This window comes from Giraffa tippelskirchi, chromosome 1, assembly GCF_054371585.1.
Source record: "Giraffa tippelskirchi isolate mGirTip1 chromosome 1, T2T-mGirTip1v1.2.pri, whole genome shotgun sequence".
Taxonomy (NCBI): domain Eukaryota; kingdom Metazoa; phylum Chordata; class Mammalia; order Artiodactyla; family Giraffidae; genus Giraffa; species Giraffa tippelskirchi.
Genome location: NC_137275.1, coordinates 157,811,572 through 157,824,878, shown reverse-complemented (window position 1 = coordinate 157,824,878; position 13,307 = coordinate 157,811,572). Strand labels below are relative to the sequence as shown.

The following is a 13,307-nucleotide window of genomic DNA, read 5'->3' as shown; positions in this document are numbered from 1 at the left end:
TGAGGAGAAAAAAAAGCCATATATAAAAGAAACATTATGTGTGAGTCAATTTAAAGTTCGAACACAAGCAAGATTAAATCTACCAAGCTGCTGCTGCTGCTGCTGCTAAGTCGCTTCAGTCATGTCCGACTCTGTGTGGCCCCATAGACGGCAGCCCACCAGGCTCCGCCGTCTCTGGGATTCTCCAGTCAAGAACACTGGAGTGGATGCGTGAAAGTGAAAAGTGAAAGTGAAGTCACTCAGTCTTGTCCGACTCTTCTCGATCCCATGGACTGCAGCCTACCAGGCTCCTCCGTCCATGGGATTTTCCAGGCAAGAGTACTGGAGTGGGTTGCCATTGCCTACTCCAAATCTACCAAGACACAAGTTAAAATAGGGTGATCCTGGGGAAGGAATGACTGAGAAGGGACCACAGCAGAGGCTTCTGGAAGCAACCAAAACACTCTCAATCTTGATCTGGGTTCTAGTTACATTACTTATTCAGTCTATAAAAATTCATTCAACTGAGCATTCAGAGCTGTGCACTTTTCTTAGCTTATAATAAAAGATGAGATAGGGACTTTCCTCATGGTCCAGTGGTTAGGAATCCACCTTCCAATTCAGGGGACTCAGGTTCAGTCCCTGGTCAGGGAACTAAGATCCCACATGCCACGGAGCATCTAAGCCCATGCACAGTAACAAAAGATCCCGTTTGCCGCAACTAAGACCCAACACAGCCAATCAACCAACCAATGATGAAACAGACACCTAAAGATAAAAGTTTAAGTTCATTTTATGCACTGTACCATAAAAAATATTTGAGAAAACCATAAGATCCATCAATAGGAAAAGGTTTTGAGTAGCTGCTACCTGGCCTTTGACCCCTTACAGACCCCATGGCTATACAGCAGTGCTCCAGCCCTACCCCAGGCTCCCACTGATTGTCCACGGAGGCCTACAGGTCACAGACAGGTCCAGCAATGGTGTAAAAGGGAAAACTGGAGAGACTGGGATGGGGAAGGCAGATGAGCTCCAGGCTAAGATAGTCTCTGTGATATAAAAAAGGCAAAGGGAGCTCTTACACAAGAAATTACAGACTTGAGGTTTTTACCATGTGGTTATTCATCCTAAAAGGTACATACCAATACTAGCCCAGTTTTACAGATGAGGAACTGAAGTATGGAGTGGTTGTGTGACTTGTCCAAGGTTGCAATGCTACAGCTGAGATTTGAACTTGGATCAGCAGACTATAGAACCTGTGCTCTTTATCACCACCTACCCTGCCTCCCCCAGAAAGCTCTTATCTTAATTATCTCACAGAGAAATATTTTCACCTTATAGTCTTTCTCCTACCATCATCTAAATCCCATGATGCTCCCAGTTTCTTGTGCATTAATTTCTTCTTAAAGAATGAGCCCCATCTTTCTTAAAGCAAAAGTTATGCACATGTGTGATACTGAGGGAAGACAGATCTCAATGTCAACAAACTCACCATTAATATAAACAGTCTCTTATGCATGGACCTGAAAGGTATTTTCAATTTTTCATTCTTATAAAAAAAGAAAAAAAAAAAAACGAGAAGGCTATGCAGGACTTAGATCTATGCATCTATGTGCAACTATTTCTACAGAATAAATTCCTACAGGGGGACCTGTTGGAAGAAGCACCTGTACATTTTGTAAAGTGATATATATGGCCAAACTGCCCCAAAACTGCACCAATCTATACTTCTAGCAACAGTGTTTAAAAATGCCTGTTCCTCTCTATTCATCAGAATTGGGCATTATCATATTTACCTTTTGCAAAACTAATGATTAAAAAGTTCTTACTGTTGTTTGAATTTCATTTTTTCTAAAATAAAACTTAGTTTAACAGTTTCTCAAAAAGTTAGAACATAAACTTGTCATATAACCCAGTAATTCCATTCTTAGGAATCCACTCAAATGAAATAAAAATACATGTCCACACAGAGAACTGCACACAAACGCTCACAGCAACATAATTCATAATGGCATAGAAGTGGAAACAATCCAGATGTCCATCAACTAATGAATGGATCAATGAAATGCAGGATACTCCTACATGGAATATAATCTAGCCATAAAAAAGAATGAAGTACTCAGGAATGCCCTTGTGGTCCAGAGATCAGGACTCCACGTTTTCATTGCCAAAGGTGCAGGTTCAATCCCTGGTTGGGGAACTAAGATCCTTGCAAGCCATGTGGTGTGGCCAAAAAATAACAGTAATAATTTTTAAAAGAGGATGAAGCACTGATACAGACTGCAACACACATGAACATCAGAGAATGCTGTAAAAAGTGAAAGCAGCCAGACCACTCATGAGTGTGGGGTTTCTCTTTGTGGTTATCACCACAAAGAGTGGGAGATGAAAAGAATCTGAAATTGATTGTAGTGATGACTGTACAACTCTGTGAATATACCTAAAAACTACCGGGGACTTCCCTGGTGGTCAAGCGGTAAAGACTTCACCTTCCAATGCAGGGGATGCAGGGGGTGCGGGTATGAACCCTGATGAGGGCGCTAAGATCCCACATACCTCACAGGCAAAAAAAATCAAACGTAAAACAGAAGCCGTATCGTAACAAATTCAATAAAGACTTGTTCAAGTCAAATTCAAGATTACATATAGTATATATTTTATATATTTATATATAGATGAATAGAAAAAAATCCCAGAAGGATAGAGACTAAACTATAGCAATAGTTTGCACTGGGTTGTAAGATTACAGGGTCATGGATATTTCTCACAAGAGGAAAAAAAAAGATTTCACTGACCCCGTTGTTTATGGGCTTTCTTCTATGCAAGGTTGGTAGCATATAATTTCTTTACAAGGAACATGTATTACTGGTTTAATCACTTTAAAATTTTAAACAATGAATTTTATAACACCTTCAAAACTATTAAATTAAGCCTTGACTCATGATATATATCATCAGTCTGATAAATTATGCCATTCTTTCATGAATTATGGCCCTTTTAAAAAATTAAGTAATAGTGATTATTCTAGTCACTGAAAACTCCCCAAATGAATGTCTCTCTGAAGTGACAACAGGACACTAGCGAGTACAAACTGTTTTAACTGGAACATTCCCAGGCAGGACAAACGCTACTGTGCAGGATAAAAGCGCCTGCTGCAGAAGCTGAGGACGGAGTGGTCTGGCAGTGTTCCCCAGGACTCCAGACCCAGGAGGCCTCCTCCTGCCTCTTCAGACATGGAAGCAACACTAACTAGCTTTCTGATAGCAATGCCCATGAGAAACCTAGTGTTTTGTAGCAAGAACATTTGGAAGTGAGAGATATACTGAGAAAGGTATTGGACCATCAGAAAATGCTCAGAAAGCTTTGGGGTATAGCATGTAGCCACAAGCATAAACTACCAAAATCTAGAGAGAAAACAGCATACAAAGACTCAAAGAAAAGGGAAAAACATTCTTTACAAATCTTTTGTAGAATGCCCCTTCACAAAGAAAATTAATTTTGAAATATGGGAATTTTATTCTAGAGTAAGTAAAACACTTAAACTGTGCATATATTGCTCCTCTGTCCACTGAATTTTCAGGCAAGAATACTGGACTGGGTTACCATTTCCCTACTCCAGGGAATCTTCCCAACCCAGGGATCGAACCCACGTCTCCTGTGTCTCCTGCACTGTACGTGGGTTCTTTACCCACTAAGCCATATATATTGCTAACTAGTAATAAGTCTGTTTTTGTTTTATTATTAATCATGTGCTGTGCTTAGTCACTAGTTGTGTCCAACTCTTTGTGACCCCATGGGCTATATCCCACTAGGCTCCTCTGTCCATGGGGATTCTCCAGGCAAGAAGACTGGAGTGGGTAGCCTATCCCTTCTCCAGGAGAACTTCCCGACCCAGGAATCAAACCGGGGTCTCCTGCATAGCAAGCGAATTCTTTACCAGCTGAGCTACCAGGGAAGCCCATATGAAATGCAAAAATGTAAACAGTACAGAAAATTATAAAGAGTACAAGTAAAGCTGCAATGGCAATTCTGGTTTTAAGTTTATGAAGCAATGGAGAATTCAAATTGGCTTTTCACAGTCTGCCCCATCCTCCCCTCTAGTCACTCACACCACAGCTCCATCAGCAATCCCCACCGTCCAGTGGTGACTGTTATTAACAGTTTGTTTATATCCTTCTAAATAATGCCAATATATCTAAAATGTAAAGTGTAGAATTCTTGAGCTTAACTGTCTGCATTTAGTAAAAAGAGCATGGACTATAAATTAAACTGGTAAAGTGAGTACTCAATAAATGTAAAGAAATAAATGAAATGACTTGTGTGCTAACCCTAGGTTAATGTGTTTCTACAATTTTTAAAGGTTACTGCATCTAAGTTACTGCAAAGTATGGGCTATATTCCCCGTGTTGTACAAGGCATCCCTGAGCCTGTCTTACACTCAGTAGTTTGTCCCTCTTCCTCCCTCACCTCTGTAGTGCCCCTCCCCCACCACTGGTAACGGCTAGTTTTGTTCTGTGAGTCTGCTCCTTCTTTGTTATATTCACTAGTTTGTTGTATTTTTTAGATTTCACATATAAGTGATATCATACAGTATCTGTCTTTGTCTTATTTCACTTTGCATAATATCCTCCAAGTCCATCCACATTGCTGCAAATGGCAAAATTCCACTCTTTTGTATGGCTGAATAGTATTTCACTGTACACACACACACACACACACTCTTATCCATTCATCTGCTGATGACACAGGTTGCTTCCATATCTTGGCAATTGCAAATAATGCTGCTAGAAACATTGCAGTGCATGTATGTCTGAATTAATGGGGTTTTGGGGTTTTTTTTTTTTGGATATATACCCAGGAGTTAGGTAAATGTGTTTTAACTTCTCTGGATTATATGTATGAAAGATATATTAATATATACACACAGAATATGTATGCATGCATTAATACATATGCACAGAAAAAATTCAGGAAAGGCACAGACTAAACGTTAAAACTGGTTCTTCTCCGGGTTACAGAAGTTCAGGGGCAGGGTCCTGTGATAACAAATTAAAAAGAATGTGTGTGGCACTTTCCTGGTGGCATAGTGGATAAGAATCCACCTGCCAATACAGGGGACACAGGTTTGATCCCTGGTGTGGGAAGATTTCACATGCTGTGGAGCAACTAAGCCCATAAGCCACAACTACGGAGCCCGCATGCTGCAACTACTGAAGCCCATTTGCCTAGGGCTTGTGCTCTGCAATGAGAAGCCAAAACAATGAGAAGCCCATGCATAGCAATGAAGAGTAACCCCTGCTCACCTGCACGCAACAATGAAGGCCCACCACAGCCAAAACTAAATAAATAAAGCATGGGTGTGAAGGTACTTAAATTATAGTATACTTCCAGGAGAGAAAATATAAAAAGACACACTTCTGCTCATGTGTGCTCCAGATATTTTCAAAGAAAAGAAAGACACAGTGTCCTCTCTGCTTACAAAATGTTCTCCTGCTGCTTTTTGATCTGGTGGTTATTATATCAAGTGTTTCTCCTATCCTAACCAATATCCAAGAATTAGAGGGAAATGGATAATAGTGAGTCATCTACTTACCCCCCACAGACATTACATACCAGCTTCTTCTCACTATTCAGATGAAGGGTAAGCAGAAAGCTATGAGTTGAAAAGAAGGGAGAACCTTGCTTCTGACCACGTAACTTTGACATCCTCAAAGGTTTAACTGAAGTTAAAATATACATTAATTTTGAGTGGAAAAAGTCTACAATAAGTTGGATGGAGAATATTAAAATGTGTATTGTTTAGGTTATGAAGACACACTTAGCATATCTTTATAACTTAATACCATGTCTATGAAAGGTGCTAAAAATATTTTAGAAAGTACCCATATCACCTTACTCACTTCCCCTAACCCTCCTAATGCCTAAAGACACTGTTCATTATTAAGTTTCTAACAAATGCGACATCTCTGGCTAAAATGCATTACACACATTTCTAACAGAGCAGAAAAATAATAGCATGAAACTACCAACAGCAGATTTCAGTATCTCCTAACTAAACAAATCTGAGCTCTGAAATCTAATATGATTTACCAGATTTTGACGACATTAAATATTATTGTTAAAAACTTTAAAAAGACAAGCTAAAACTATCTCGTGCTTTAAAAAGAATGTTCATTTCATTAGATTATTTACATTCAGAAAGTTTCCACTTTTATAAAAACAAAAATTGCATTACAATATACAATGCATAGCCTCACGTACCTGTTTGGAATACAAGTTCTTTCCCTCCTACACCTGCTGCCTCCAAGTTAATAAATGCACGGATCAAGCTGGCCCAGGGGTGCTGGGTAATAAAACCATGACTGGCCTGAATGAGAAGAAAACCAATATTGGTTAAACAATCTTATATTATTGAAGTCTTTATTTTGCTTTTTTAAAAGATGGAACATCTATGCTGATGAGGCAAAGAAAAAGAAAAAAAACAGAACAATCATTTTTTTCAAAGGCAGGATCTAAAGACATCCTCTGTTTCTCTCCCTCACGGCCACGTGCAGTTTGCTCAGTGGAAAGTCACTCAACAGAAGGAGGCCTCATTTCCATGAGTGAAGCCAAATAGCATCTTTAGTAAGTGTGAGCCTGTGCAAAAGAAAACGCAAAACAAAAGAAGGCACTATTCCTATGGTTGGGCACTCATGACGTGTGCCTGCCTCAAAGCATCTCTGAAACTCTAGAAAACCTGAGGCAAATAATTATGCCATCAGAGAGCCCTTTAATGACTAAAACACTGACAAGATGATCTGTCCTAAGTTGAGTTTTCAAAATTAAGCATGCATACATAAGTGGCTATCGATTTTTTTTAAAGTACTGCCTAGTACAGTATTTCTTTCGCGTGTCATTTTATACTACTCCATCAAAACCCATGTGTTAGCTATTATTATTCTTCTCATTGTCACTATTACTCAAGCCTAGTCTTTAAAATAGTGAAAGCTCACTTGCAAGACGTTCTCCTCAGCACCATTAAAGAGAAATATGACCGCATGATATAAGGCTTCTGAAGATGTCGACAAGACACGAAGGACTTCCAGCATCACTGAACAGCTAACTGCGTCATCGCTGGCACCTTTAAATCAGAAAAACAGATTTGCTTCTCAGATTTTAAAACCTTTACAGCACAAACCATCATGGCAAGAAATGGAGTTTTCCTACCAAGGCAGCATCACAACAGCTGCAGTAGCACAGCTCTGCCATCGTCACCACCAGGTACACCCACCAGCAGCGACCTCCAGGAGGACACGGATCTTTGGTTTGCTCGCTGACTTACTCTCAGTATCTCCAACTGTGCCTGGTCCCACAGCAGTTGCTCAATTAGTATTTGTTAACTAATCAACTAGAGGGGACCTAAACCAATGCTGAAAACTGGCATTCTCATCACCAAAAGCTATTTAATTTATCCTTATTCCACATCCTCTGTAGTATCTTCACTTCTGGTTTCCTATGTCATCTCCAACTGCCACCCACTCCTTTCCTGCTAGTATTTCTGCCAAAATTATAAAAGCTGCAGATCACTCCACATTTAGAGGGGTCAGTTTGGATAGTGTAGCATTATTTTAAAAGTTTCTCCAAGGGGATCATGTGATGGAAAAGCATAAAGAAGACACCTAATAAGAAACAGGAAAGGGGGTCACTGACCAAAGTATTAGTAATATCCCTGGTATAAGAATGGATAAAACAGAGGACCTTATCAAATCACTTAACCTCTTGATTCAGAAACTTTAGATATTAATTAAAGGTGACTATACAGATGACTTTTGTACTTAAGACACTTTTAAAAGTACCGTAAGAGGTAATTAAAGGAACTAACTGGATATTAGCTGATATTGTTAGCATGCTCAGTCATGTCTGACTCTGTGTGACCCCATGGACTGTAAGCCTGCCAGGCTCCCCATCCATGGAATTTTCCAGGCAAGAATACAGGAATGGGTTGCCATTTCCTACTCCAATTTGCTGGTATTAAGGAATTAATATTAAGTTTTTCAGTGAGGTAATTCATGGTATTATGAGCATGTCAAAAAAAGAGTTCTTATCTTTCAATGATACAGCCCAAAATATCTACAGAGAAACTGATATACCTGAGATCGGCTTCAAAATAGTCAAGGGGAGGGGGTGGAGGGGAGTACAGAAAAAACAAGATTGAACTGTTGAAGCTGGGTGACAGGTGCACTCAGGTTCATTAAACTATTCTTTTTGTATACACTTGAAATTTTCCAGAATGAAAATTTTGAAGAATATTCAAAGTAAATAGGCACAGTAATAACCCAGGCAACAGCATTTCTGGGTTTACGTGCTGGGAGGCAGAGTGCTACAGAGATTAGTGTAGGTTTTGGAGTAAGACAGACTTGGATGTAAATTCTAGCTCTGCCCCTTTTCTCCTTCCTGGACTGGAGGGCAAATTAATGACACCTACTCACAGATGTGCTGTGAGGATGACAAAGTAATGTATAGAGTGTCTAGAATGTGTGTGGTAGGCCTTCAGTGTCAGTTTTCCCTTCTTTTCTCTACACATTTATGGACTGCTTTGCAGCCAGCTAAAGTGTTTGTTTTGGTGCTATTAAATTCAAGGTCTCATTGCTGCTTGAGAAGAAACTATCTGTTAGCTATACCTGTCTTAGTAGTGATTACTGGACTGTAATTTAATCAAAGTGAAACAAAGTAATAATTACCTCATTACTATCGAGCAGGAAGTACATGTAGCTATCAATAAAAAGTGCCATCTTTCAAGAACCAAATGAAATAAATGGTCTTTAACTTTGAGACTGTGAGTTACTTTAAAATAAAAAGCAGTAAAATTTTTCTTTATTCAAAGGAAGACAAATGGAAGTTGAAAAATATATATCTCTATAGGGTTACTTTTATCATCTATTTTAATAGCTCTGGTGTCTGAAAACAAACCTAGAGAAGGGTCAGACGTCTTTAAGAAAGAGAAGGAAAGTTAGAGGACAGTATCAAAAGGGCTGGATGCTTAACCAACATCCCTTTCCATTTAGAATTAACGTTGAAACTGAAGCCACCTCCAGAATAACAGCCTGGAATCATGCAAACCCAAGAAGGTATTTAAGGCCTTTCTGTGGGTAATATTACTCCTAACTGATATCAATTCCTAAGTTTCAGATATGTTGCTGAGAAGTACTCTTAAAAAATACTCATGCTTCAATTTGTTCATCCACTAAAAAAGTTTAGGTGATAGTCTATTTTATAAATGTCTTTAAAAACTATCTTTAACAATTTATTAATGACAGAAATTTCCCTGAGATTGTTGGCATGGGTATCCTTACAAAATTTTAGTTAAAAATGGGCTCCAGTAACCAAATAATCCCATCCTTATGCCTGGACTCCATATATGATTTCTAACATTTAGCACTGTTTCTGACACTTGTATACACATCTTTCTTATATAATGCTCTTAAATAACCATGGTGTTAATTTGTCCCTTCCTAGATTTTAAGTATCAAAACAGTAGGCAAAGGGTGTTGCTTATTACTGCTTTGAATTGGACATAAAAGACCACTAATTTCCCCAACACAGTTTTTTGACTTTGTAAAAAACATGACTGCATGCTCATTTTTGAAAAAGCATGTTATATTCTAAATGCAATTGGCAAGATTTCCAACTAAAGATATCCTAGTATGAAAAATTTTATCAAGCACATAAATTTTATTTTAGACTTTGTATAACTCTGCATGTTTACATTGGGCTTGGTTTAAGTTTAAACATTCTGGAAGAACTTAATATTAAATAAATACTAATAACAAAAAAAGGATTTTTCATGCCAGTTGCCAGTCTACTGTTTCACTCATATTTAATCCTCACTTAATCCTCTAAGCAATGCCATTAAGAAAGTACTATTATATCTCTATTTTTCTGATCAGAAACTGAGGAAAGAAGAGGTTAAGTAATTTGCCAAAGGGAACATTAACTACATCCTAATACTCTCCTTTCTTTCAAATACAGCTAAAAGAACCGACTAGCCAGGAAACCCAGGTCCAGGCCCTGTCTCAGATCGGTGGTGGTCAGCTACGTGTACTCCTATGTCAAATGAACCAGATGCCATCTCACTGTAAAATGCTATTTTCTATTCTTCCCTATGTACATTCCCTAGCTACTGAAAACCTTTTTCTGAGGAATCTTACTTTAAAAAATTGAAGTTGAATTTAGGAGATATTCATTCAACAAATATTTATTGTTTCAGGCCCTGTCCTAAACATCAAGTGCTCTATTTTGGTAAACTATTTTAAGGGCAAGATTTATGGATTAATAATTAATGTGCTCTAACAGTATGGCATCCCCAGTGGGCCAAAATTCTCACTTAACAGGTCGAAAGAAACTGCTAGGAGAATGTCTCCAATTATATGTCCCATGAAGGCCAAGACTGTTCCTTTATCCCATATCCCCAGAGCCTAGCACAACACCTAGCTGAGTAAACACTTGAAGGGGCAGAACCTAACTCCAAGACTCAAGAACACACACTGGTAACAATGATAAGGCTATTTCAGTATGGTAGAAACACTCAATCCCCTGTAGCTGGGCTGCTGGCACTTATGTTTAAAAATTAAGGAAATAAAGCACTTGGGAGAATACTAAAAGGTAGAATCTTAAACAAAATTATACTATTCTAATTATCCTGTCTTCCACTGCAATGAAAAAAGGGTTTGTCTCAGAAAATGGTGTCCCACAATTGCTCAAGCAGTTCGGAGTTAACAAAATTTTTGGCTATGAGGACCTCAAAATGACCAAAAAACAGGCACATACCTGGTGAGTTTGCCACTGAGTCAAAATGACAGTTAGCCAGGATAGCATGCTGGGCTCCATCTCTGGGTTCCAGCTTTACCACCACATTGGTAATATTGTCATAGTAGCTTGTAAACCCTCCCAAGAAGTCAATGCTAAAGGAGCCTGTGGGCCGTTGTACATCTACTGAAATCTTGTGAAGGCTGTTGCTTTGAACTTCAATCAGTTTAATCTGTTCCAAAAGGTACTGTACTGTCAGAATTTCATTTTCTGGACTTCCTGTAGTCCTGGGGCCAATGGATGTTATATGTTCAAGATAATCCCTGGAAGCAACGAAAAGAACCATGATGACAGGGTGTGCTGGCTTAAAACTAACACTTAGAGCAACTTTCCCTCCACACCCCACCTCCCCAAAAGGCAAGTTCTTTGACATAAAACAAGTTCTTCTCACACAAAAAAGGCTGCCTTTAGTATTTCAGGTAACATGCGAAGATCACTTGCCAAGTTCCATCATTTTTTTTTGCCTTCCATGAATTCATCTCTTCAGTTTTCTCCACCCACACCACTCCCAACTTCTCCCAATACCCACACAGAATCAATACAAGGACCAGGGAGTTTATTCAAAATGCATAACTGCTGATGGCTAGATGGGACAGCATACAACTTTATTTTGTCCTACTCTGGAAGGTTACTGACTCTGGGTTACTGATTCTAAGCAGCAGAAACCAATGAGCAAAGACAATTTAGTCAAGAGGTTAAATAAGCAAAGAAAAACTTTTGATTTTGAAGAATGGACTCAGCCCTCCCAGTGTGCACACAGGGCCTAGTAACTTCAATTCAAGCTAAACAAACTCTACCCCTAAAACAAACATAAAATTTTTTTTGTCTTTTCACTGCATTCCAAATGGGGAAAAAAGGGGGCGGAGGTGTGTTTCAGGAAGCCTTTAAAAAAATAAGCTTCCAGTGCTTTGTACTTAAAAGTTTTTTGAAACACAGTAGTTGTTGAAAACTATGCAAGCATATGATTTTATGCGCTTTGATTTTTACACTTAGGTTTTTACAATACCTCTGACTTAATTCACGTTTTCTGAGATACTTAAAAGAAACCAATGAGCAAAGTTTTAATTAAAACAAACAAACAAAAAAACCTGACACACCAAGGACAAGCTCCAGGAATCTCAGAACTTCTGAAACTGTAAATTTGTGAATGTGTTCCAGAGAAAGCCTCCATAGCGCTCAGATTTGAGACCTATGACCCTCAAAAACTTAGATCACTGCATTATTCCCTTACGAACCCTCCCCGAAAACCTAACGAGGTTCACAAATTTCACAGCTTTTCGTTTGTATAGCAGGAGGGCGAGTAAAAAGTGGAAGTTGCTCTGAGAGATGGGGGACGACTAACAACCAGAAAGTGGGTGGAAAAGCCGACGTAATTGCCCTGACCACCAGCAACACGAGCTTAAACAGGGGACAACGGGAGCCCCGCGTCCCTTAAATTGTACCTCCAGAAGGGGGACGCGCGAGGCCACCCTCACTCCATCCCACGTGCAGCCGGACAGGGCCGGCGAGCCCGGGCGGTCCCGCGGGGGCGGGTACACTCAGGTGAGGTGCCCCGGGCCGAAAAGGAAAGCACCGGCCTGGTGAGAGCGGCAGTACCTGGCTTGGTGCGCGTCGAACTCTCCCTGGTGGCCAACAGCGGCCCCGCGGAGCACGAGTTGCTGCAGCGAGAGCTGCACGAGCGCCCGCAGCGCAAGCAGGTAGAGCGCTAGCCCCAGCGCGGCGCGCGCCTCAGACAGTCCGGTCCCCGAGCCCCGGCTCGTGCCGCCACCGCTCCCCTCTCCACTCTGCTTCCGCGTCCTTGCGCCGCCGCCGCCGCACGCGTCCGCCAGGGGCTCCTGCGCCAGGGCCTCCCTCTCCGACTGCTGCGCGGCCGCAGGGCCGTCCCGGCGCTCCCCTCCGATGCGGTGCCGCCTCACGGCCCCCGACTCCGAACCCCACTCCATGGCCATGAGAATCAGCAGCCAGTCCAACCGCCCCGGCCCGCGACAGCTCTGGGAGCCGCCGCGGCGGCCGCAGCGCCTCCTAGTGAGCGGACGGAAACTGCAGAGGGCCAAACTTCTTCTGATTGGCCGATCCCGCCCGCGCCTCAGGTTCTTTGGGCAGACTGCCTGCGGCTCAGCGGCAGGGCCCACACCCGACTGGGTGTGATGGGTGTGCCTTCTTATGCAGGGCTTCCCTGCCTGGTATTGGGATGCAGATTAATAAATGGAAAGATAACCATAAACTTGGAAATGTGAGAAAAGAGATTGCTTTTAAAAGACTGCACGAGGGTCGTCATTTATCCATCATGAAGGCAATGGCCCAGCTTGCGCAGGGAACATTAGAACAGGCTCTGAAAAACAGGCTCCTGGATCTTCAGACTAGAAATAGGATTGCACAGTGGAGGCCTAGCCTCGTGCTTCCACGTACGGTGATCTAATCACGGATCATCATAACCATGTGAGGTAACCACTGTCTCCATTTCACAGACTAAGAAAAATAAT

General features: G+C 40.9%; 1 protein-coding gene across 3 annotated transcripts in view; it reads right to left on the bottom strand.

Moving 5' to 3' along the window:
- Positions 1-12,855, bottom strand: part of ERMP1 (endoplasmic reticulum metallopeptidase 1) — a 59,110-nt gene extending 46,255 nt beyond the window's left edge. For all 3 annotated transcript variants that reach the window (XR_014056953.1, XM_081501123.1, XM_081501134.1), the window contains exons 1-4: positions 12,421-12,855; positions 10,786-11,087; positions 6,972-7,099; positions 6,241-6,346 (exon numbers count right to left, since the gene is read on the bottom strand). Coding sequence is in view for 2 of the 3 variants with exons in the window: in XM_081501123.1 (XP_081357249.1) it covers positions 6,241-6,346; positions 6,972-7,099; positions 10,786-11,087; positions 12,421-12,773 (889 nt within the window). In the remaining variant the exon portion in view is untranslated. The remainder of the gene's footprint in view (positions 1-6,240; positions 6,347-6,971; positions 7,100-10,785; positions 11,088-12,420) is intronic.
- Between the last annotated feature and the right edge of the window lie 452 nt (positions 12,856-13,307).